The sequence below is a fragment of the Schistocerca americana genome, chromosome X (assembly GCF_021461395.2).
Source record: "Schistocerca americana isolate TAMUIC-IGC-003095 chromosome X, iqSchAmer2.1, whole genome shotgun sequence".
Classification (NCBI taxonomy): domain Eukaryota; kingdom Metazoa; phylum Arthropoda; class Insecta; order Orthoptera; family Acrididae; genus Schistocerca; species Schistocerca americana.
In genome coordinates this window covers 148,504,495-148,531,666 of record NC_060130.1, presented here as the reverse complement: position 1 = coordinate 148,531,666, position 27,172 = coordinate 148,504,495, and the positions used below count along the sequence as shown (strand labels likewise).

General features: G+C 46.5%; 1 protein-coding gene across 1 annotated transcript in view; it reads right to left on the bottom strand.

The window, feature by feature from the left end:
• The window catches only part of LOC124554688 (Down syndrome cell adhesion molecule-like protein Dscam2), a 49,564-nt gene extending 22,660 nt beyond the window's left edge, over positions 1–26,904 (bottom strand). The window contains exons 1-2 of the mRNA XM_047128315.1: positions 26,786–26,904; positions 12,374–12,532 (exon numbers count right to left, since the gene is read on the bottom strand). Of these exons, the coding sequence (XP_046984271.1) occupies positions 12,374–12,532; positions 26,786–26,879 (253 nt within the window). The 5' untranslated portion in view covers positions 26,880–26,904. The remainder of the gene's footprint in view (positions 1–12,373; positions 12,533–26,785) is intronic.
• Between the last annotated feature and the right edge of the window lie 268 nt (positions 26,905–27,172).

Sequence of the window (27,172 nt, the reverse complement as noted above, 5' to 3'; positions counted from 1 at the left end):
GAAGTGTGACAGGACCACTGTTGTTCTCTATATACACAAATGATTTGGTGGACAGGATTGACAGCAATCTGTGGTTGTTTGCTGATGATGCTGTGGTGCACGGTAAGGTTTCCAAGTTGAGTGACTGTAGGAAGATACAAGATAATTGAGACAAAATTTCTACACCTAACTCTAAATGTGGAAAAATGTAAGTTCATGGACATGCGTAGGAAGAGCAAACCTGTAATGTTACGATACAGTGTTCATAGTGCTCTGCCTGACACAGTGATGTCGTTTAAATATCTGGGTATAACGTTTGCAAAGGGATATGAAATGGAAAGAACATGTGCGAACTGTGGTAGGGGAGGCGAATGGTTGACTTTGGTCTATTGGGAGAATTTTAGAAAAGTGTGGTTCACATGTAAAGGAGGCTGCATATAGGGCATATTCTTGAGTACTGCTCGAGTGTTTGGGATCCGTACCATGTCGGATTGCGGGAGGACACCGAGGCAGTTCGGAGGCAGGCAGCTAGATTTGTTACCAGTAGGTTCAAACAACACGTAAGTGTTACGTAGACGGTCAAGAACTCTAATGGGAGTCCCTGGATGGATTCCTTTTGAGAAACACTATTGAGAAAAATTAGAGAACTGGCATTTCAAGCTGACTGCCAAATGATTCTACTGCGGCCACCATACACTGCATATAAGGACCGTGAAGATAAGATACGAGAAACTCAGGCTCATATAAAAGCATATAGACAGTCGTTTTTTACCTCGCTCTATTTTTGAGTGGAACAGGGGAGGAAATAGCTAGTAGTGGTACATGGTACCCTCCACCACGCACCGTAAGGTGGCTTATTAATGTAGATGTAGTAATGCAGAGAGATAAATCATGCTCTATAGCAAAACCTGCAAGCTAAATTTCACTGGTCTTGTCTTTTACCCTTCATTTGCTACTAGGTGATGTGATATTAGTTCCTTTCTTTAAAGTCAGTACCGCCATTAGACTGTAGTTTATTTACAGTGTTACATTTAGACTTACACAATCATGAAATCGGCTTCAAAGTGCCATTGTCAAGTGTTTTAAGTGTCATAAATTGCCTAAGAGGGCAGAGCAGGCAATTTACAACACTTCAAACACTTGATAATGGCACTTTGAAGCCGAAATCATTATTGTGTAAGTTGCAAATGTAACACTGTAAACAAACAAAAGTCTAGTGGCGGTACTGACTTTAAGGAAGTATATTATGACTGTGGCCCCGCATTATGAAACAATTATGATATTATTTAAATTGAGCTTACCCTTGCTGGGCACCTAGTTGCATTACACTGTTCTTTCCATTAGAACAGTTTTCAATATCACCTTCACAAAGGTCATCTTTAGATCACAAGCACAAGCACAGCAGTACACATTATAAGGAGCTTTCTTTCTGTTTCTGACCCAACTACGATGCAGTGTTTTTCTTTTCTTATTCGAGATAATGTTTTGTAACATATTCTACCTTTTTGGGTGTTGTCACCACAGATCCAGAACCCGAATACGAACTCATATCTAGAAAACTCATACACAACCAGAGCATTCAAATATTTTGCACAAGTGCATGGTGTCATCAACAGCAGTTGCCTTTGATGCACCGAGCGAGGTGGCGCAGTGGATAGCACATTGGACTCGCATTCGAGAGGACGACGGTTCAAACTCGCGTCCGGAGATCCTTATTTAGGTTTCCGTGATTTCCCTAGATCGCTTCAGGCAAATCCTGGGCTGATTTCGTTGAAAGGGCACAGCTGGTTTCCTTCCCCATCCGTCCCTCATCCGATGAGACCAATTACCTCGCTGTTTGGACCCTTAATGTGACAGAGGAAGCAAAGGTCACCAGGCAATGTATTAGAACGTAGTAGTGGCGCAAAGTTGTACGGCTCGAAGTCTTCAGATAGAGATGGCATAATCCGTATCACTCCAGGCAGTGGGGAGGGGGGGGGGGGGGCTACCTTCATAGTCTCTGGGAAAGAAGTTTCTCTCGACGGCACTTATATGTAAAACATTCTCGGTATTCTTGCCTCGTCAGTTGTGGATAAAATCTCGAGCTTTCTACAATGACGTTCATCGTCATCGTCAGGAGCCGACTGCCTTCACTGCTGCTGTGGTAGCCTTATTTATAGTCCGTGGACGGCTTCTGATTGGTCGGCTTATGATTGGTCGGCGATTAGGTACTGCTGTCGCACACGGTGTCACTGTGTGCGCCGGTAGCTTCACCGCTTCCTTTGGAACTTAAACCTTGGAAGGAACGTCTCAGCTGCTTCTCTGCATCAAGCGCTCGTTTCCATGCACAGCTCAGACGGTATCCGCTATCGCGGTTAAAGTTGCTTTGGCTCATTCTTATTTCAACATCCTCATGGAGCACATGAACAGCATACATTCGAACATCCAGTTCACTGTAGAGATGGAGAAGGAAGGGATACTGCCTTTCTTAGACGTTTTAGCACAACGACAGGCGGACGGGCGTCTTGGCGACCCTGTATACCGTAAGCTGACGCATACCGATTTGTACCTGAATGCACAGAGTTTCCATCATCCTGCTCAGAAGGGAGCCGTTTTGAACACGTTGGTATATATAACAAAAAATGTTTCTGACGAGGACCACTTAAGGTCCGAGATTAACCGTCTGAAGTACGTGTTCCGAAAGAATGGCTATGGTGCACGCGATATAAAGGCAGCTTTCTCCAAAAAAAGGAAACGTGAAAATGCTGCACACTCACAGGATGAAACACCGATTGCGGTTCTTCCTTTTTGTGGCCCGATTTCCAGCAAAATAGGAAGAGTTCTGCGTAGACGAGATATAAGACCGAATTATCGTCCTCCTAAGAATATTAAGGACATGATACGCCCTGTTAAGAGCAATCTCGGCCTCAGGGTCCCTGGAGTTTATAATATACCCTGTGAGTGTGGAAGTAATTTCATACGTCAGACGATTCGTACCATTTCCGACCGCTGTGCAGAACACCAACGCCATGTTAAAAATAGAGAACTGGAGAAATCTGCAATTGCGGAGCGCAGCTTCACGAACAAACATAAAATTTTGTTCGATGAAACAAAAATTCTATCCCATGCCTCCACGTACTGGGATTCTATTATTAAGGTGGCTGTTGAAATAAGAATGAGCCAAAACAACTTTAACCGCGAGCTGTGCATGGAAACGAGCACTTGATGCAGAGAAGCAGCAGAGACATTCGTTCCAAGGTTTACGTTCCAACAGAAGCAGTGGTGCCACCGGCGCACACAGTGACACCGTGTGCGACAGCACTACCTAACCGCCGACCAATCATAAGCCGACCAATCAGAAGCCGTCCACGGGCTATAAATAAGGCTACCACAGCAGCAGTGAAGCCGCCCTCCGCCGCCGCCTGCCGGCGTTCGCCGCCGCCGCCGCCGCCGCCTGCAGCCGGTGCTCGCCGCCGCCGCCGCCGCCTGCAGCCGGTGCTCGCCGCCGCCGCCGCCGCCGCCGCCGCCGCCGCCGCCTGCCGGTGCCCGCCTCCGCCGCCATCTGGTCGCCGCCGCCGCCCTTCTCGCGCGCCGCCACCATGTCCCAACCCACCACCACTATCATTTTCACCTCTCCCTCCGCTGCTCCAACAACCATCACATGAAGCTCATCCTCCACCCCACTTCCTGTCCTTACTTCTCTCCCTGTCCACCCCACCCCTGCGCCACTTTCGGCTGTAACCACCCCCAACTCCTCCTCCCCTATCACTGTCGCCCCATCGACAGCTACTGACTTTCCGCCGCTCCCTGCACCGCCTCCGACGGGCTCCAAGCCAGCACGGATCTCGGCTCGACGTTCCACAGTCTCTGTGACGCCCACGCCCCCTCCGTCTGCGTCATCCGCTGCTCAGGGTGGTCCTGCCCCCGCCATCTCCCCCTGCAACCCGTCCCCCTGCCCCCTCTCCACCCAGTCGTGACCACGAAACCTTCAAAGCGCCCGAATGTTGACCCTTCCCCCGAAGTCTCCTCCGAAAAAACCCCAAATCCCCGTGACCCACCCACACCCATGGACGCTGTCCCGACCCCCACCCCCGCCACACCTGCCAATCACACCTTTGTCCTCTCAAATCCTGACCCTCAATTCCTTGATGCCCGCTCCCTCACCCTCGCCATCCGGAAATACTACCCCAATGCCCTCATCTCCCTTCTGATTCCTCGCAAGGACTCGGTCCTCATAAAATCCCCCAATGCTTCCTTCCACACCGATCTCCTCTCCCACATCCCCCGTATCCAATTTGGCCAACGTGCAACCCTCACCCCCTACCACACCCCGTCCTCTCCTCGTCAGCCTCAACCTCCCCGATGTCTGCCAACCTTCACCGCTGTGATCACGAAGCTTAGCCCCGTGAGCACGGAGGCCGAGGTGTTGGTGGAACTCAACTCCCAGCCCGACATTGAAATCCGCTCAGCCCATCGCATCTTCAATGATGCTGGGCCGACTTTTCTCATGCGGTTATTCACCGAATCCTCCTCCTCCATTGACCGCCTCCTCACCGAGGGAGCCCTCATCTACAATCAGCGCCATAAGGTGGACCCCTCCCGTTCCCCAGTCCAATCCTACCGCTCCCAACGCTGTCTCACCTACAAGGACCACGTTACCTCTGCCTGCAAGAACCCCCCTACTTGTCCCCACTGCAAAGCCTCACACTTCCTCAGGAATTGCCCCAACCACACCCTCCCCCCTCCTGCAACACTTGCAACGAACCACATCCTACCTACTCCTCGAAGTGTAAAGCGAAACCTCCACCAGTCACCCCTTAGCTCACCGTCCCTGTCCATCCTGTTGATGACCCCATCCACCCCAACAACTCACTCCGCCCTCCCCCTACTGCCGAGGACATCATCCGTTTCACCACCATTGTGCTCCAAAACATCCACCCCTTCCAGCGCTTACACACTCTTTCCCAAATCGCCCTCGCTGCCCGTTCCATCTTCCATCTTACCACCTATGCCACGTACTCCCACAACCAGGCCCACTTCACCTTCACCCCCCTCACCACCCTCGTCTATCTCTCCCCTCCCATGGTACAACAACCCTACCGTATCCTGTACCACAACATTCGCTCCCTGCCCACCCACAAACTCCTCTTCCTCCACACCCTCCATCAGCACCGTGTGGATGCCTTCGTCCTAAATGAAACCTTCCTTCAATCCCGTATCTCCATCTCCACGGCTCCTTACACCCTACACCGCACTGATAATCCGTACCCTCTGGCGCGTGGCGGAGTTGCTATAGGCCACCTCAAGCACCTCCCTGTCCGGCCCCAACCTCTCCTTAACAATCCTGCCGAGAATCTCACCCTCAGCCTCTTCTTCCCCACCCTTACCATCACCTGTGCCACCATTTATGTCCGCCCTCGCACCCCCATCCCGTACGATTTCCTGGGCCACATTGACTGCACCTTCTCCACCTATGTGATTGCTGCCGACCTCAATATCCACAGCCGTGATCCTGCTGACCTCCAGTGGTGGCATCAGTTTCTCACCACTCTCCAGGGCGACCTGGTTCCCCTGCCTCAGCACACCCGACCCGAATCCAACACCACTCCTGATGTGGTCCTTGCCTCTCCCAACCTCCTTGGGCGCATCACTGCAGATGTCCTTGACCTCATTGGCAGTGACCATGCTCCTGTTCTCCTCACTATCTCTACTGGTCGCCATCCCCGCAACGCTCCTCGCCCTGACGTCCCTCCTCAACTTGTCCATGATTACTCCCGTGCCAACTGGGATGCCTACCGGGACTCCATTCACACCCAGGTTGACGGCCACGACCTTACCCTCCAATCTCCTGATGACATTTCTCGTGCTGCTGCCTTCCTGCACCAGACCTTGTCTGACGCCGTCGCCACCCATATCCCCACCAAAGCCTCCCACCCTCACCGCCCCGCCCTGCCTCCACAGGCCGTCCTTCTCCTTTGAGAGTCCCGCCGCCTTTACCGCTCTTTTCTCCGCACTCGTGACCGGGATACACTTACCCACCACCGGCAATTACAACGACACATCCGCAACCTGCTTACTGCGAAGAAACACCGTGCCTGGTGCCAGACATGTACACAACTCAACACCACGCTCCCCATAAACTCTTCCAAGCATTGGTCTGCTTTTCACCACCTTACTGGGAACCGCCCCACCCCCCCAGTACCCTCTCCTCCTTAATGACCGTCCCTTTCCTGACAACCTCAGTAAGGCCAACCACTTTGCCTCCCACCTCTCTGATGTTTTTTCCATCCCAGATGATCCCCACTTTGATTATTCCCTCTTCCCTGATGTCATGGACCGTACAAATACCTCTGTTCCTACCCTTGCTCCTAGCTTCCAGTACTTGGGCCACACACCACCATCTGAACTTAACACTCCCATCACTACCCAGGACATCAGCCTCACACTCCGCACCAAACGCAACACTGCTCCCGGCCACGACTGTGTTACCTACCGCCACCTCAAACACTGCCCTCCCTCGTTCCTTTCAATGCTTGCCACCCTCTACAATGTCATCCTTGCCACTGGCTTCTATCCCGACCTGTGGAAAACCTCCCGTATCCTGATGTTCTCCAAACCCAACAAGCCTCCATCCAATGCCTCTTCCTATCGTCCTATCTGTCTCACATTGGTGTTCAGCAAGCTCTTGGAATCCATCCTTTCCCGGCGCATCCATCACCACCTCCGCCAAAACCACCTCCTCCCAAACACCCAATGTGGCTCCTTCCTTCTCTGTTGATGACCAACTCCTCCGCCTCACTCATCTCCTCTCCCTCCAGCTTAACTCCCGTCGCTCTGCCATTTTTGTCTCCCTTGAACTCGAAAAGGCCTACGACCGTGTCTGTCATCCCGGTCTCCTGTTTAAACTCCAAACCTACGCCCTTCCTATCAACTACATCCGTCTGGTGGCCTCCTTCCTCTCCCACCGCCCCTCCTATGTTACCATCCGTAATGTCACTTCCTACACCTTCTACCCCTCTGCAGGTGTGCCCCAGGGCTCTGTCCTCTCCCCTCTCCTCTACCTCCTGTACACGGCAGATATGCCCCAACCCCCCCCCCCCCTCCAGTCCACCTCTTGCAATATGCTGATGACACCGCATTCCTCGCCCTCGCTCCTATCCTTAAACGGTCCCAACGCCTTCTCCAGAATCACCTTGACCTTTTTGCTGCATGGTGTAACCAGTGGCTCCTGAAACTCAAACCTTCCAAGACCCAGGCAATCATCATAGGTCGTACCACTCGCTCCTTCCAGCTCCTGGATTTCTCCCTTACTGTCTGCGCCCATCCTGTCTGCCTCACCCCCACCCTCACCTACCTTGGCCTCACCATTGACCGTCACCTCACCTGGATCCCTCATCTCCGCTCCATCCAATCCAAAGCCCACAACCACCTCCGACTCCTCAAACTCCTCTCCGGCCGGACATGGGGGTTGCATCCCTCTACCATCCTCCACACCTACAAATCCTTAATCTGTCCCATCCTCTGTTATGCCAGTCCTGCCTGGATATCTGCCCCCCCCCCCCCAAATTCTATAAGTCCCTCCAGATCCTTGAGTGTCATGCACTCTGCCTCGCCTTCCGTATATGCCTCCCTTCCCCCACGCGGATCCTCTATGATCTCATTCCTTTCCCCCATCTGCTCCTATTCCTCGAACATATCCGCATCCTCTACACCTCCCGCCGTCTTGAACCCCCTCACCCCCTGGTTGCTCCTCTCCTCTCCGATCCCTGCCCCCCGCCACGTCTTCACTGTTGTGTCCCCCCTACCCTCCATCTCTACACCCTACATCTCCTTTCCCAAGGTGGCTTCCATCAACTCCCCCTCCCAGATGATGCCCTCTCTCCCTCCATTTACCCCTCCTATCAACTCTGATCCTCACTCCCCCTCCTTTCCTCTGTCCTTTTCCCGGGCCCCCTCTCCCCCCTGTTCCATCCTCTTTCTTCCCCACCTCCCCTCTCTTTGCCCCCTTCTCTCCCCCGCATCCTTTTCCATTTCCCTCCTCTGCCTCCTCTCATTCCCTCTCGTGTCTGCCCTTCTCCCCCCTTTATTAGTCCTCTCCCTCCTTGGTTCCCCCCTTTTCGTTTTTTCCTCTCCTCCCTCCTTGTTTTTCCCCCTCCTGCAGGTCCCCCCCCCCCCCCCCCATCTGCCTTCTGTCGCTGGGTGTGCCTTTTATTTCTTGCGAACAGAAACCAGTCTGTCGCCATGTTTTTTAATTGTGTGTCTAATATGTTACTTGTCTGATTCCTGTGTATTTTATCTACATTGCCAACCCCTTTTGCTTTCTGTTTTAACTTTCCGCAATTTTACGCCATTTTACACTTTAAATCACCATTTTATCGCCTGTTTTTCTTGTTTCTTTCTTCTTCCTTTATTTAAAAAAAGTCTGTAGGCTGTGGAGCAGCGCAGTAAGCTGCTGCCAACCCGCCCACTTCGGGGGGAATTTAAAATCAATAAAGAAAAAAAAACAGCAGTGAAGACAGTCAGCTCCTGACGATGACGATGGAGGTAATCGTCGAAAGCTCGAGATTTTATCCACAGCTGATGCAGCAAGAATACCGAGAATGTTTCACGTATTCAAAGTCTCTGATGTTATTGATTTAGCATACGTTAAAATTCAGGAGTAAGTAAGAAACACGTATTTTCTTGTTTTGTCAAAAAAATTCCTGCTCCGGGATCAGGCCTCCAAAGATGACACTGCGAACACCGTTTTGAAGATCCGAATTACGGAAATTTTTGAAAACTTCTGTATCTTTGTAACAGTTTTAGATATTTTGTCAGTTTTTTTTTTTTTTTTTTGTTTGAAAGATAATTGCTTTATGATTACAAAGGTATCCTCCATTTGGACATATCTGTCAAAGTTCTTTTACTGTCGCCTTTGAACTCTTTTTAAAATTTACAGAAATTTTTTTTTTCAAAAATGCCAATCCAGAAAAGTTAATTTTTTTTCTGTTGCTTAGTACCATGTAGTACTATATTCTCTGTAAAGGAGAGCTTCCACTTTTAAGTTTGACCGGTTTTAATTCTTTTAACTTTCAAGGGTAATGTATGTTTTCACTGAATTTGTTTCTTACTGATCTCTTTGTTACAATGTTTATTTCTATTGTCTTTGTTGCAGTTATTTGTTATCACTTTCTTTGTTGCAGTTATTTCTTTTCACTTTCATTGTTGCAGATATTTCTTACACTTTGTTGTAGTTTCTTGTCAGATTCTTTGTCGTGGTTGTTCATTACAGGTTTCTGTATTGTAGTTGTTCAGTGCTAATTTGTTTACTGAAGAGGCTTCTAAGAAATCTGAGACCATCCAGTTGAATATTGTGCATCCTACTGTAAAAAGGTGCAAGTTTTAACTACTGTTCCACAGGCATTTTCAGAGAAAACAGTTTTGAACAACGTTCTATCAGTATCAAAGTACATGGTAGACAAATCAAGAAATGTGAGATCTGTAAAAGGAGTCTTTGGAAGACGAGATCTCTATTATGGTCATCCTGTAGGAGCAGCTTAAGTTCAAATAGTGCAGTCATTTTATCTAGGAGATAAATGGGACTGTTCTCAGAAGAATGCCAACAAAAAAGACATTATAAATGTCACAGTTGAAGGTCAAAAAGTTGAGAAAGTGAAGAGTACATGACTCGCAGATTAGAGAAACTTTAGCAGTTTATAAGAGCAACTATACAACTTCACATATTGGAAGATCAAAATTTTATGTACTACGACCTAAGAGGATAGTTCCACACCCACCTAAAGATGTCTGTTTATGTATGTACTGCACGAATTTTGAACTTTGTGTGGTAACTTTGAAGAACTTACTGAAGCACGTGACATGTGACACCTTGGTTGGGCGTGTGAAGTCATTAGTAGGCTGTAACGTAAAGCGAGAGACTTGTTTGTTTCAAGAATGTGGTGACTGCCCTGGAAAGGGAGGACTGTCTTTACAGACACTTGGGCTGGAAGACATAGCATATAACTCTGCAGAAATTACATATGCAACATGGGAGGAAAATAAACTAATTAAGAAAACTGTTGCCTTTGACAGTGTCTTTGATGAACTTGGTGAATGGCCAGTGAAAGCAGTAACATAATAGCATCCGAAGAAATTGCAACAATAACACACTGTAGAAGTGAAAGGGTGTGTACAGGCTGAAGATTTATGTTTGGTGCTTCACTGTGATTTTACTGCAGAAATTACATATGCAACATGGGAGGAAAATAAACTAATTAAGAAAACTGTTGCCTTTGACAGTTTCATTGATGAACTTGGTAAATGGCCAGTGAAAGCAGTGACATACCAGCATCCGAAGAAATTGCAACAATAACACACTGCAGAAGTGAACAGGTGTGTACAGGCTGAAGAATTATGTTTGGTGTTTCACTGTGATTTTGCTGAGAACAGGTCTGTAATTCTCCCACAAGAAGTACAAGGGTATCATTGGAGTAATGATCAGGTTTCAGTTTTTACAGTAGTGAAATATTTTCAAAACAAGACCACGAGTTTTCCAGTTATAAGTGATGACACAGGACATGACTCAGCACATGCTTTGCTAGCAATACGCAAAATTCTTCAATTGCAAACAGAGGCAGAGAAGACCATCATTATTTCTGATGGTGCTCCTAGTCATTTTAAAAGTCGTTACCAGCTGTTTGAATTGAGTAAGTCACTTATGCCAACTGACTGGGCATACAGTGCAACTGGTCACACGAAGGGTTTTGTGATGGTGCAGGAGGCCTACTTAAGCACCATGCTACAAAACATAATATTTTCAGACCAAATACAGCTGAGATTCATAATGCTTAGGATTTTACATGTGTCGTGAAATCTTACACATCCGCAGCCCTTATTGTTTTGTCCAAAGAGGAAATCGAAGAGCCGGCCGATGTGGCCGAGCGGTTCTAGGCGCTACAGTCTGGAACCGCGCGACCGCTACGTCGCAGGTTCGAATCCTGCCTCGGGCATGGATGTGTGTGATTTCATTAGGTTAGTTAGTTTTAAGTAGTTCTAAGTTCTTGGGGACTGATGACCTCAGCAGTTAAGTCCTATAATGCTCAGAGCCATTTGAACCATTTTTGAAATCGAAGAATTCCGTGAGGAGAAAAAAGTAGAATGGTCGAAACAAACTACTCCTCTGAAAGGAATTCAGAAGACACATTTTCGGATTGAAAGTGATTGGCGAACTCATATTGCATACACTTTAAAGAGCTAGAAAGAAGAAATTTCGTTCGTCCGGTCAACACCTCAGAAACAGCAGGATAATATTCAGATTTACAACCTGAGAAGAGAGATGTTTGTGGCGTGTGTGTATGACTGTGACTGGTGGACTGCAGAGATTATAGACACCAGTTGTGAGTTACACGAAATTGTAGTGAACGTTATGCTACCACATGCCCCAGCTGCTAGATATACATTTCCAGCTGAAGGACAGCTACAATGCCATCAGTGCTCACTTCCTGTTCACAATGTTTTGAAGACTGTAAATGCTCCAGTTCCTATTGGTTCAACAGGAAGGCATTACTCTAAATCAAACAAAAATGCTGAAGCAGTGGAACATATTTTTATTTCATTGACTGGCTAATTTAAGTACAAAACAAAGTGCACAGAAGTTGTATAAATTGAAACCTTTAAGTCTTTGGACCTTTCACCTACATTTTAGAACCATTTAAAATGCTTGAAAAATGAGTCTCTTACTCATTTTTCAAAACTAATACTATGTTAAATAAGGCTAGGTTTTGATTTTTATGAACCTGTTATGTGATAATTTGGTAATAAAACATGTTTTACGTACAGCAAAAATTTCAGTTGTTTATAAAATCTGTTCAACCTAAAAGTAGAATCTCTCGTTTACAGGAAATTTAGAACTATATGGTACTAACCAACAGGAAAAAAATCAAATTTTTTTGGATTGGCATTTTTGGAAAGAAAGATTCCATAAATTATAAAAAATGTTCAGAACACTACAGTAAAAGAACTTTGACAGATAAGTCCAAATGGAGGATTTCTTTGTAATCATAACTGTTCTAGAGATACAGCATTTAAAATTTTTTTCCAAAATTTGCATCTTCAGAATGGTATGTGCAGTGTCATCTTTGAACGGCTGTATCTCCGAGCAGAATTTTTTTTGGAGAAAAAAAACGTGTTCCTTACTTAGTCCTTCATTTTAACATATGCTAAATTCAATAACATCTGTGACTATGAAGGTAAAACTTTTTCCTAGCCTGCCTGAATTGATATGAACTATGCCAGACAGAAATCTGCTAGTCCAGTAGCTATATAGCTGCTGTTCAGGAGAAAAAGGTTCTATTTGCAACAAAAAAGATAAAAATAAAATGGATTCTATCACTGGCAACCAGGAAATGAAAGCAAACAGCAGCGTTTTGTTTCTTACCCATAACTTGGACGTTAAGCTTGCTCCTGGCGGTGTGTCCGTCGGGATTTGTTGCTATACACACGTAACCGCCTTCATCTACAAATTTTTGTATGTCTTTCACAATCAGTGTTCCGTTTGGAAACACCTGATGTCGATGATGTTCTGGAAGCAGCTTCCCTGCAATGAAGGAAACTTTTAAGCATGCATCATATTTGTATTTATATCACAATCCTATTTTATTCTCAACTTTGGAAAGAAACTGGAAATCATGGGAATGGTTCACGTCGAACATAGCCATTTTATATCCACTAAAGATAGAGCTGCTTTTCTGGGGGTCGCCTCAGCGATCCATTCACTTTAACTTTTTTAATTCTCAAAGAGGAAAAAGATGCATTTCACTTATATTACAAGTGGTACAAGAATCATCCATCAGTGACATTATCAGCCAAAGCTAGTAATGATATTGGATTTCATCTACATCTAGGGCGTTTGTAAATGGTACATTGGTTATACTTTAAGGCGTCATAGCAGCTAGTCTCACAGCCTTTTCGGTACGTGGGTAGAATATCGATCTGTACAATATTTTTGAAATCGTTCCACACGTGAAATGTTAGGAGCCCGGAAATAAATAATAGTCTTATACGGCCAGATTCTGAAATCAGTTCGAGAAGGCTCTGTTTTTTTATTATGCAGTGATGTCGCTTGATCACTTGCTTATTTGGTATGGAAGAAGTTAAGGCGAAGTGCAGAATTCTATTAGAGTTTGAAAGGCGAAACGAATCCTAGTAAGACTACGCAGTAATTTTATATGCAGCGAATAGAACGATCAAGTTGTTTGAGGGTGATTGTTTGACGGTAACGTTGAAAATGGCAGAGGTAATGAAAGTAAAGAATAAAGTGGAAATGAAATCATATGTGATATAAATGTACCATTCGCGTGCAGGGCTGCTTCTGTAAATAGTGACCGTTGGACAACGGAACAGAAAGAAGATCTCTGTAAGAAAAATGAGTGGTTGATAGATACAAAAATTCATGAAACTGGGGTGCAAGAATTGTAAGAATGTTGGGATGCTGGGGCCAGTAAGAATTCGACAGCGAATGAATATGCCGCAGCATGCAATAATTTCTGTATCATGCATTGGAGAAAGTACAGCGGACCAGATGACATCTCTTCGAAACGAAATCTTTAATGAGAAACGAAGTTCAGCTTATTAGTCTCCTGCGAATATACACTCCTGGAAATGGAAAAAAGAACACATTGACACCGGTGTGTCAGACCCACCATACTTGCTCCGGACACTGCGAGAGGGCTGTACAAGCAATGATCACACGCACGGCACAGCGGGCACACCAGGAACCGCGGTGTTGGCCGTCGAATGGCGCTAGCTGCGCAGCATTTGTGCACCGCCGCCGTCAGTGTCAGCCAGTTTGCCGTGGCATACGGAGCTCCATCGCAGTCTTTAACACTGGTAGCATGCCGCGACAGCGTGGACGTGAACCGTATGTGCAGTTGACGGACTTTGAGCGAGGGCGTATAGTGGGCATGCGGGAGGCCGGGTGGACGTACCGCCGAATTGCTCAACACGTGGGGCGTGAGGTCTCCACAGTACATCGATGTTGTCGCCAGTGGTCGGCGGAAGGTGCACGTGCCCGTCGACCTGGGACCGGACCGCAGCGACGCACGGATGCACGCCAAGACCGTAGGATCCTACGCAGTACCGTAGGGGACCGCACCGCCACTTCCCAGCAAATTAGGGACACTGTTGCTCCTGGGGTATCGGCGAGGACCATTCGCAACCGTCTCCATGAAGGTGGGCTACGGTCCCGCACATCGTTAGGCCGTCTTCCGCTCACGCCCCAAAATCGTGCAGCCCGCCTCCAGTGGTGTCGCGACAGGCGTGAATGGAGGGACGAATGGAGACGTGTCGTCTTCAGCGATGAGAGTCGCTTCTGCCTTGGTGCCAATGATGGTCGTATGCGTGTTTGGCGCCGTGCAGGTGAGCGCCACAATCAGGACTGCATACGACCGAGGCACACAGGGCCAACACCCGGCATCATGGTGTGGGGAGCGATCTCCTACACTGGCCGTACACCACTGGTGATCGTCGAGGGGACACTGAATAGTGCACGGTACATCCAAACCGTCATCGAACCCATCGTTCTACCATTCCTAGACCGGAAAGGGAACTTGCTGTTCCAACAGGACAATGCACGTCCGCATGTATCCCGTGCCACCCAACGTGCTCTAGAAGGTGTAAGTCAACTACCCTGGCCAGCAAGATCTCCGGATCTGTCCCCCATTGAGCATGTTTGGGACTGGATGAAGCGTCGTCTCACGCGGTCTGCACGTCCAGCACGAACGCTGGTCCAACTGAGGCGCCAGGTGGAAATGGCATGGCAAGCCGTTCCACAGGACTACATCCAGCATCTCTACGATCGTCTCCATGGGAGAATAGCAGCCTGCATTGCTGCGAAAGGTGGATATACACTGTACTAGTGCCGACATTGTGCATGCTCTGTTGCCTGTGTCTATGTGCCTGTGGTTCTGTCAGTGTGATCCTGTGATGTATCTGACCCCAGGAATGTGTCAATAAAGTTTCCCCTTCCTGGGACAATGAATTCACGGTGTTCTTATTTCAATTTCCAGGAGTATGGTGGGTCTGACACACCGGTGTCAATGTGTTCTTTTTTCCATTTCCAGGAGTGTATTTAGAGCAAGCTGTAGCGATAACGGATCAGTGCGTATCTCAAAATGTAGTGTATCATCCGAAACTACATGTCTCGAACCTCGACTGAGCTAGAACGTACCGTGTTCAATTATTTGTGCTGCCAATCCTCCAATCCGTCACCCGTAAATTTACCGCGCCCAGAAATTTTGAGTTAACTGGAACCAGCAAACTACTTTTCTCAGTTTGGCAGTACATTCACACAGGTAAGTTATTACCCAAAAACTATAACATTACAAAAATTACACACCGAGATGATAAATCTAGCAATGTTCAGTCACTTATACTCTTCACCGGCCACGAATACTATAAGTATATACTGGCACGACAATCGCCTCCACTCTCTTTCTTCCCACTCCTGACTCTTTTTTGATGCCTTCTCTCCAGATCTATCGAAATGATTCGACATGGCTAATACACCTCGCTTCACATAACACGTTCGATTTTCAGTTTTATACAAAATCCGTGTCACTACGTTTACATGCGACACATCTTTCGAAAGACGATAATCGAATTTCAGAAGCCGTTTTTCACTGTCGTTATAAGGTCTGAAGAGCATTCGCTAGCCCATTCTAATACGTAATGTGGAAAACAGCTAATCCAGTTTCTGATTCTGTCAACAGAATCGTTATTTCTCTTCTCTTAAATATTACAGATAGACAGCTTTATGCTCAGTCTAATAATTCTGTTTGTGCTTCACTACACAATAAATCCATATTAACCGAATATTCTGAAAATAAGATGCAACCTGAGAACTCAAGCACGTTTCAAAACTGGTTGCATTTACATGGGAGCGAAAATCGATTGCGGAACTGGAAAACAGGCAACCAGAAGCGGATTTCCAGAATCGATTTTGAGTGTTTAGATGACCACCCAGAAGCGATTTGGGAAATCGGTTTACGAAATCCGATTTTGGGAACCCCACGTAAACGGGGTGAATTTTACATTCTTCTGTCCATAGAAAATGAATTCAAACAACATGATAACAAACTAGAAAGTACACAACAACAGAATATTTGACAATAATAGTAATCACGTTAACAACTACATTACATAAACAGAAACATAATTGTACCAGGAATTAACTTAGCAAAACTCATTTTGAAACAACCTTTTCAATGTGTGATGAAGATACAGCAGGAAAGAAGTAAAAGCAAATAATGTGAAAAGGAAAAAAGACTATCTATCAGCCTGTAGTGTTATCTCCACAAAGTGAAAAATCATTGGAATATGTGAGTGTTAAAGCACTGAAGGATGACAAGCCAGTAACAACTAGTGTTTTTAGAAACGCCTACAAAGTTGGCAAAAGGAACCAAAAGTAGGTGATTTTGAGTCGGAAATTGATGTTCAGGAATCAAAAGGCGTGTACATGAGTCGTATTCTTCGTTCCAGGTTTGCATGTATCAACCCATTGCTGCTGAAATGAAAGAAAGAGTCATCAAAAATATAGCTGAATCTCAAAGCAAAATTTCCTTGATACTTGATGAAAGCCAATTGCCTTCATTTATTTGTATACGTACAATGCTACCTGATACGATTGAACCTAGTAATATATTTCTAGATTTGACTGAAATAGAATGCACGACAGCTGAAGTACATTCAGTGCTGTAATGAATAATTTAAAGACTTCAGGTTTTCGCCAAGAGTTTTTGGATGAAAATATCATATCTGTGAGATTTAAAACTTTCTCGGCGTACATATTGTTCCACAAAATTTCGGGAGAACTGCCGGATGTCTGTAACTTCCTGCCACAGTATTTCGGCGCAGAGTCTTCTGGCCGTCTTCAGGTGATACTGGCGCAAACGCACTGAGCTCTGGTATTTAAGGCCTCGCTAGCACACGCGTGGTGGATTCACTTGCCGGCCTTTGTGGCCGAGCTGTTCTAGGCGCTTCAGTCCGGAACCACGCTGCTGCTACGGTCGCAAGTTCAAATCCTGCCTCGGGGATGGATGTGTCTGATGTTCTTAGGTTAGTTAGGTTTAAATAGTTCTAAGTCTAGGGGACTGATGACCTCAGATCTTAAGTCCCATAGTGCTCAGAGCCATTTGAACCGTTTTTAATTCACTTGGTGCTGCGTGTGTGCTACTTTGAGCCCTTTCGATTCTGCTGCGCTGCGTACCCTCCATGGTGAAAACTCGCCGCATTGATATCAATTCGATTGTCTTCCTGCAGTTCCATGAAGAGGTGCTTGATCATGTTGAAAGATGCAATCGCCATCCCCGAATTGCTCTTGAACATTGCAAAGCAAGAAGTTCCTTAAAACGTCACAGTCTATGCTGTGATAGAGCCATGCAAAACAACAACGGGTGCAAGCCCCTCCATGCAAAACACGACCACACCATAACACCATCACCTCCGAATTTTACTGTTGGCATTACACACGCTGGCAGATGACGTTCACCGGGCATTCGCCTTTCCCTTCCATCAGATCGCCTCATTGTGTACCGTGATTCGTCACTGCAAACAACGTTTTTCCACTGTTCAATCGTCCAATGTTTACGCTCCTTACACCAAGCAAGGTGTCGTTTGGCATTTACCAGCATGATGTGTGGCTTATGGGCAGCCGCTCGACCATGAAATCCAAGTTTTTTCACCTCCCGCCTAACTGTTATAGTACATGCAGTGGATCTTGATGTAGTTTGGAATTCCTGTGTAGTGGTCTAGATAGATGTCTGATTATTACACATTACAACCCTCTCCAACTGTGAGCGGTCTCTGTCAGTCAACAGACGAGGTTGGCCTGTATGATTTTGTACTGTGCACGTCCCTATGAGAGACTGCAGGGCACTTTCACTTCTGATTCGGTGTTACGCCGCTTCATTCTCTTAGGGAAGATGATCTTTATTACGATTTGACTTCATGCATTATGATGAAATGGTGGGCAGTAGTCAATGGTCTTGCTTGAGTGCTGTAGGGAAGGAATAATGGTAAGCTTTACTTGCGTTCAAAGGAATACGGTGCCGATTTAAATGACTGTTGCAAAAGCGCACAGCGACTGTGGGCTGAGGGAAGCGCGTTTTTTCTGCGAGACCTGGGTGGAAACATTTCCGGATGGCCGAGTTCCATGGTCTCACTGTGCAGACACGTTGGTTCGCGCTGGTCGGTCGGCATCCGCGTCCACTGCAATGTCCAGTGCATTAGAGACCGGCAGTAAATCAGAGGATGGACCCTTGTTAGGCAGGCAGCCGACGAGACAACTGTGAGCGTTCTGCAAAGGTCACTGGCGCCCAGACGTCCAGACTCTGTTACAAAACATATTTGTGAAAGCACGATGCTTTCAGCGACTTTATGGCCGTTCGTTGGAAACGTCGAAATGGACGCAACAGGGAGATAACAAGCCTTTTATGGAGGGATGTGGTTCCATCATGGTCATTGAGCCGTGGCGCGGCTCTCGGGCGCAAGACGCTATCGATTACTCCTCTGGTTGAGGTTGGCACTATGTGCGATCGCGAGCGCCTCCAGTCGGAGCGGGTCCTAACGAGGGAGTGAGTGCGAGTACGGGAGTCTGGGGCGGACAGCAGTGGAAAACGGACATTGCGGCCGCACTCTGAGGCGACATGAGAAGAGTTGAGCAAGGCGGCAGTCAGCTTTCCGGGGGGCGGAGAGTTGCGGTAGTCCAGCGAGCAGACACCAGCTCCGGGAGCAGTGCTCCGGTTTGTGGACGTGACGTGGGTCGTATTTTGGCGCAGTATAGTTTGCTTGGTACGCATCTGCTGCTCCCTTTATGCCCACGTGTGTTGTTCTGTCCGTATGTCCATTGAAAAGGTTACGCTCCGGCTGGAACAGTGGCTTGTGCTTTAAGTTCATGTACCCTGACTCATTTGTTTTGCTGCAGGCAGCTGTAATTTCAGAGATTTTTTTCGTCAGGATTGTCTTAGCCCGGTGGTGCCTAGTATCCGAGAACAAGACAGCTAACATGTGACCTGTTTTGGGTTTTGGAGTCCTTTTTGGGCAACGTAGCTATCATGCACACAAATGTATTGCTGACGAGTGAGGTTAGCCCTAATTTTGTGAAACTGTGCTTTCAGTGACTGGCTCGTCTGCTAAATTAATTAATTTAACCTTTGTTGTGGTGTTTTTTTGCTTTCAATGGTGAATTTCTTGTCATTCATTTGTGTACGTTTCGCCGTTAATGATAACTGTAAGATAGCAAGGTCTTGAAGGGCTTGCGTATCGTGACTGTATTTTGGCTACTGTTTAATTTGATTTCTTGTTTATCGGTCTGGTGAAAACTTATGCCAAGTTTACTAATTCCCGCCTGTGGTCCGGAAGTTGGTTTGAAAGTAAATCCGTGGGTAAATCTTTACTAGACCTAACTGTTAACTGACCTTGCGTTGAACTAATGCCATTATTAAATCGTTTCTTGTGTGCTATAAATTGTATTACCATAGACAAGGAGACAGGGCACATTCTGTGGTCGAGGGGTGGGCACGGTTGCTGCTTTGCGCGTGGCGTCTTGTCGCTCGCTATCATTTCCCGTGTTAGTACGGGCGGCGTGAAATTTGTTTGTTCACTGTTGTATGGCCGCTAGTCAGCTGTGCCTGCTCCCGCTTCAAGGTGTGCCGTGTTTCGTAAGGCGTACGCCGACTTTGTCACTGTTACTCCTGTGTTGTTGCCGGTCGCTTACCGAAACGTTAGTCTGTTTCAGCACGGTGGCCACTGGGCCGTGACGACGTCGGTTGATGACCAGCGTTGGGGCGGTCGTCCGCTCTGAGTGGCTTCGGTCGCTTGGACTTGGCAGTTACCTTCTGATTAAACAGATCAAATTTGTTTATTTGCAGTAAATTCCTAAGTAGTGTGTGAGCAAAGTTGTAACTGAGCTTTTCATGATTTTACACAATTCAAGCATTTTGGTAAGGCATTTTCCTATGTATGTTTTATTTAAATGAGAATTCTTTATGGGGGTTATTCACCTGTTGAAGCTTAACATAAAATTTGTAACTTTGCTCTCATGATTTTATTTTATTTAAGCATTCTTGTAAAGCAGTCCTTTATCTACGTTTTATTGACTGGTAATTCTTTATTGGTGTTATTCATTGGTTGAGGGTTAACATATGTTTGTAACCAAGTTTATGTCCTTGCTTAATTGAGATTTGTTAAGAGCCTTTATTGCTGGAAGATCATTAAAGCTTGGGTGCTTGTAATTGTGAATACTGTTGTCTATGTTGTGGGCTACCCTTCCACTTCCACAGCCAAGCTGTCCTATCTACCAGTACAGTCATGTTGTTAACAAAAGACACACCGTAAATGTGTGTGAAAGAGGCCGTCAAGCTGAATCTTTTTTCCTTTTCTCCCAACCAACCTTAAAGCCTCTGATTGGTCAAATCAGTGTATGCAGAGCAAGGGGCGATTTCTGAAATTTGAATGTTGCACTCCAGCCCGTGATTGGCTTGTGCTAAAGTGGGAGAAGTCTAAGATGTAAGTGGGCTTTTGCTACCGAGTTGAGGAGGAAAGCAGACAGAAAGAGATCACTCTTGTACTGGCGCTTCGCTAGTAAAGAACTGCAGGTCTCTACCTAAACGGTGAGACTTGTGTTTAGTGAACCACTTAGAGCCTGTGCCAGTCACCTTCTGAACCGTCAGAGGTATTGCTTTTAGCATCACGTACACAAGTGATGTGTGGGTGTACTTATTTGTCTTGAGTCGGCCGTCTAACCATTTAACATATTCCGTCACGCATAGTCATGGCACGGAGTCAGATTAGTTTGGCAGACCAGCAAATGGGTCCACCTGTTCATTGGAATCCACCAGGGCGTCAGAGGCTCATAGGGAAGTACCTGTATTCCGAATTAACCGAAAGCGAAACCGCGCACTTGCATTTTTCGGGCACATGCCATTAATAACAGACTGCAGCCGTCCATGACTTTGGTCACCAAACGCATTATGATGTGCCGCCCTGACCAGCAGGAGGGTAAAGTATATACTGCTACGGCGTAGGGCTCCAATTTATGTTTCTCAGCACCCTGTTCTTTCGAACGATATTTTTTTCTATTTTTGGAGTAGTAGAGTACAGATAATTGATGGCTCAAAAATATGTGTGAAATCTTATGGGACTTAACTGCTAAGGTCATCAGTCCCTAAGCTTACACACTACTTAAATTATCTTAAGGACAAACACACACACCCATGCCCGAGAGAGGACTCGAACCTCCGCCGGGACCAGCCTCACTGTCCATGACTGCAGTGCCTAAGACCGCTCGGCTAATCCTGCGCGGCTACTTGATGGTGGTGTAGTTCTTGTGCCATAACCCGGGTTCACATGTATGAAGTCAGGTAAAGCAATTAGTGTTCTGTTTAGTGTCGTGTGTCGATCCCCAGCTGATCACTTTGTCCAACATAAACCCCATGTTTGTGAAAGCAATTGTCAAATAAAAAATGTTTATGTGACGTTTCTTTAGTTATTTTTGTTGTCTTGTGATGTTAAGGATGAATAAATCTATTGTCATTTAGATCACAACTTCTCCCTGTGTTCTGATTAACAGTACCTTGCCATTTTTATTAAAGTCCAGATTCTAAAAGAGAGTAGCAAGCTTGCACCTTTAGGTTCCTATTTCACCATCACACCGGAAACAGTGGACCTAGGCATGTTTAAGTGTGTGGAAATCTCGTATACAGACATATCACACAAGTGACACCCGAGCACCTGACCACGTTCAAAGTCCGTGAGTTCCGCGGAGCGCTCTATTCTGCTCTCTCACGATGTCTGACTACTGAGGTCGCTGATATGGAGTAACTGGCAGAAGGTGGCAGCACAATGCACCTAATATGAGAAACGTATGTTTTTGGGGGTATGCGGATACTTTTGATCACATAGTGTAGCTGTAGTGAGGAACGTCTTCACGTGCAGTCCTGGAAAAGCACGTCCTGCCTGCACTAGGCAGCTCGTTAGAGTGGAAACGACAGGCACACGGTGTGTGTTCTGTTAAAGAAGGACCTGATCTGGAAACCCCATTTTATTCAGGTGTTATCGTTGGAGAATTGTGACAGGTGGATGGAATATGGGGAAATTATGCTGCCACGACGTAATGATTGGCTGGATTTGCTCAAGAACATTATCTGAAGAGGTGAAGCTGTGTTTCACATTGGGAGAGTCGTCAGTCGACACAACTGCCATTATTTGGCAGAAACAAATCCAGGAATGTCATCTGAAAAAAATAACAAAGTTGACCAAAATTAACATTCTGGTGCAATATGACCGCGGATTATCTCACTGGTCCATTCATACTGCGAGACATCGTGAACAGCTAGCAGTGTTTCCATATGCTGAATAAATATTTCTGGCCCCTGATAGCACAGTGGGACAATGATGTGGATATTCTTTTTCAGTAAGACAGAGCACGACATCTGCTTGGCTGCGTTGTTCGTGGCTGGCTAGACGAACATTTTCAAGGACATTGGTTGGGACTGCGAAGACCCCATGAATGGCCTCTGAGAGTCCCTATCTCACCCCTTGCGAATTCTTCTGGTGGGGTTGGGCCAAAGAAGACGTGTACCAAACAAACCCACGTACTCTGGACGGGTTGTACAGGATCACAGTTGTCTTCGCAAATATACCTGTGACTTTCCTGCAGAAACCAACTGATGACATTCCTATACGTTTACATCATTTGGTGAACAACACATGAGCATATGTGAAATTGTAGTGTAGTACACATATTCTCACGGCCCTGAGAACCGACTAAAACTTGTTCCATGTGCAAATATTCAATAATAGAAAAGTTATGGACATTTAAAATTAGGGCGCGACTTCTCACCCATCCTGTATTTACGTCATTTACAATCTAATCAAAACATTGACAGTTACAAAACAGTTCACTAACGAGGTAATATGGACGTCGCATCATTCTATACGTATTTCAAAATGGCGATAAATGATGAAGTAGTCTGTCGTTCATAAACATTAATTATCACACGAAGCTGTTCTGTTGCATTTTTCTAATAATCATTTATTCTAGTTCCACTCGCAGGAATTAAAGCTGTCTTCTTAGATTGCTACCTAACCACATACTCGGAAATAGCCTTCGGAAATAAACAGCCAAGTATGCATTTCTTCCTTCGATCTCTAATCACACGGGAATGTTGAATAACGTCTAATATTGCAGAACATACCTGTATTATCTTCATAAGAGAGTCTCAGATGTGTTAAGAACGCTAAGATGAATAAATATTAAGTATCGAACCTACATCCTTGAATTCTGTATACTAAGACAGTCATACGTTAGGTATTAGTCATTGTCAAATGTATCGGCTGTCATAGCGTATCTTGAAGGCTTATATCGTTGACGCGTTACATTTAATGATAAAGGGGAAGTGTTGGTGGCACATTAACAATGCGCCATTGCCTTAAAACGGCATACTGAATGTTATGTTACAAAACAGCTAACCAAACGAAAATGAGTATGGCTCTTGCCACATCTATTGTCGATATTGCTTGTGACTTTAAGATATCGTAAAGTTTGTAGAAAGTCTCGTGAGATGAGTGTTAGCATTCGTAGAGCACAATCTTGGCGGGAATGTCATGTGAAATGGACTGTCATGGTGGAAAAGCTATTGTAAATATAGCTAATGTGTTTCGGTAATACTTCTGAATGCCGAAGGAACTTTTTGATAGTCAGTCAGTATTTGAAAATGTTAGTGAATATAGTTGATTAAATCTTCAGAAACTCTATTTCATCGAATAATCATTGGAAGCTACCTCAGTAACACAATACTGTCACCAGATAATGTAGGGTGAGTCAAAAAGGACTTTATAACTTTGGAATGATTTAGAAATTCATTGAAATAACATTCAGAATCGGTAGACGTGTCATTTTGTACGAAACAACCTCAAGTTTCACATAAATGTGTCAAGTATCATTTTAGTTCAATGTGAGTACTGCATGTGACGCAGCAAACATACTACCGCTAATCCATATCTTCCCACACTCGGTGCAGCAAATCGGGCATAACTTATGCAGCAGCAGCTTAGATTCGACTTTCCATGTCGACTAAAGTGTTTGGTGGCAGAGGAACATACACATGGTCTTTAATGGAACCCCAGAGAAAGAAATTAGTTGTGTCATGTCTGGGGAGAGAGGTGGCCATCAACACGCGGATGACCTGCTGATTTATCACGTCGCAGTGAACAACCCGTCTCAAAAAAAGTTGTTGTGCCAAGTGTAAATTGTAGGCCCGCTTAGAGGTTCTTTCCCTTACTCGGTGCGAAATTTACGTCGAACAGTTATTGCAAAGTTCGTTTCAAGAAACCAAAACACACAACGAGCACGATCTGCTCCAGTGAAAGTAACCATTTGAACTGTACAACTAAGCTGACCCATCTGGTGGCGGAATGGGTGGTTGTTGTTGTGGTCTTCAGTCCAGAGACTGGTTTGATGCAGCTCTACATGCTACCCTATCCCGTGCAAGCTTCTTCATCTCCAAGTAACTACTGCACCCTACATCCTTCTGAATCTGCTTAGCGTATTCATCTCTTGGCCTCCCTCTAGGATTTTAACTCTCCATGCGGCCCTCCAATGCTATCTCGGCGATCCCGTGAAGCCTCAGAATATGTCCTACCAACCGATCCCTTCTTCTAGTCAAGTTGTGCCACAAATTCCTTTTCTTCGCAGTTCTGTTCAGTACTTCCTCATTAGTTACGTGATCTACCCATCTAATTTTCAACAATCTTCTGTAGCACCACATTTCGAAAGCTTCTATTCTCTTCTTGTCTGCCGGCCGCGGTGGTCTCGCGGTTCTAGGCGCGCAGTCCGGAGCCGCGCGACTGCTACGGTCGCAGGTTCGAATCCTGCCTCGGGCATGGATGTGTGTGACGTCTTTAGGTTAGTTAGGTTTAAGTAGTTCTAAGTTCCAGGGGACTGATGGCCATAGCTGTTAAGTCCCATAGTGCGCAGAGCCATTTGAACCATCTCTTCTTGTCTAAACTATTTATCGTCCATGTTTCACATCCATACATGGCTACACTCCATACAAATACTTTTAGAAAAGACTTCCTGACACTTAAACCTATTGTATTGTATTGTATGTTAACTGGGGACCTAGAAACGGCGGATAGGCTCCGTCCCCGCCGCAGCCGCAGTGGTCCACAACCCCACGACGACTACTGCAGTCCACTTCACCCCTCCACCGCCCCACACCGAACACAAGGTTATTGTGCGGTTCGGCCCCCGGTGGACCCCCCAGGGAACGTCTCGCACCAGACGAGTGTAACCCCAATGTTTGCGTGGTAGAGTAATGGTGGTGTACGCGTACGTGGAGAATTTGTTTGCACAGCAATCGCCGACATAGTGTAACTGAGGCGGAATAAGGGGAACCAGCCGGCATTCGCCGAGGCAGATGGAAAACCGCCTAAAAACCATCCACAGACTGGCCGGTTCACCGGACCTCGACACAAATCCACCGGGCGGATTCGTGCCGGGGACCAGGCGCTCCTTCCCGCCCGGAAAGCCGTGCGTTAGAGCACGCGGCCGACTGGGCGGGCACACCTAAACCTATACTCGACGTTAATAAATTTCTCTCCTTCTGAAACGCTTTTCATGATATCGCCAGTCTATATTTTATATCCTCTCTACTTCGACCATCATCTGTTATTTTGCTTCCTAAATAGCAAACCTCGTCTACTACTTTAATAGTCTCATTTCCTAATCTAATTCCCTCAGCATCACCTAATTTAATTAGATCGCATTTCATTATCTTCGTTTTGCTTTTGTTGATGTTCATTTTATGTCCTCCTTTGAAGACACGATCAATGCCGTTCAGATCTGTTCCAAGTCTGACAGAATTACAATGCCATCGGCAAACCTGAAAATTTTTATTTCTTCTCCATGGATTTTAATTCCTACTACAAATTTTTCTTTCGTTTTCTTTACTGCTTTGTAAGTTATCTCAATGAGCCCACCCGGTTGGCCGTGCAGTCTAACGCACGGCTTTCCGGGCGGGAAGGAGCGCCTGGTCCCCGGCACGAATCCGCCCGGCGGATTTGTGTCGAGGTCCGGTGAACAGGCCAGTCTGTGGATGGTTTTTAGGCGGTTTTCCATCTGGCTCGGCGAATGTGGGTTGGTTCCTCTTAATCCGCCTCAGTTACACTATGTCGGCGATTGCTGCGCAAACAAGTTCTCCACGTACGCGTACACCACCATTACTCTACCACGCAAACATAGGGGTTACACTCCTCTGGTGTGAGACGTTCCCTGGGGGGTCCACCGGTGGCCGAACCGCACAATAACCCTAGGGTCGGTGTGGGACGGCGGAGGGGTGAAGTGAACTGCGGTAGGCGTCGAGGGGCTGTGGACCACTGCGGCTGCGGCGGGGACGAAGCCTCTCCGTCGTTTCTAGGTCCCCGGTTAACATACAATACAATACAATATCTCAATGAATTTCTATATTATTCCAAAGTTGCAAGGTCCTTTTTGACTCAGCTGGTATTTCTTTTCATCAGAGACCAGCAGCGGATCCCACAGAAGAGAATGAGGCCACCGATGAAATACAAAAAAAAAAAAAAAATAATATTTTACATCTCTATACGTGGACGGGGAATTCGATGCAACTTACTTTACACAGCGATCGAAGTCTCGTTCGCAGACATGTCACCGGTCAGTAAGTATCGACAATCCCATTACAGACTTTACGTTATCAATCGAACAGTCGTCGGCCGTCGGACTAAGTACCCGAAATAGTGAGTGTAGAAGTGTGAGTGGTCGTAAGCTGACCTGCCTTCTGCCAGCGGACCTCGCTGACGGGGTAGCCGGTGACGCGGCAGTGGAAGGCGGCGTCGGTGCGGGCGACGACGCGCCGGTTGGCCATGGGCCGCACGCGCGGCGGGCCCCGAACGTGCAGCGGCGCGGCGTGTCGCGCGACGCCGCCGGCGGAGCTGGCCACGCACTCGTAGACGCCCGCGTCCTCCGGCGCCGCCGCCGCCAGCCGCAAGCGGCCCCGCACCGCCGCGCTGCCCTCCTCCACGCTCACCTGCACTCAGGCCCGACGCCCACACGCCGATATTAGGTAGCCGAAATGTTATGTGTCATCGACGATTTGTTCTGTGTACAGGGAAAGCAGAAGAAACATCTTCCAAGTCTCGACGTGGACGAACCATGTAG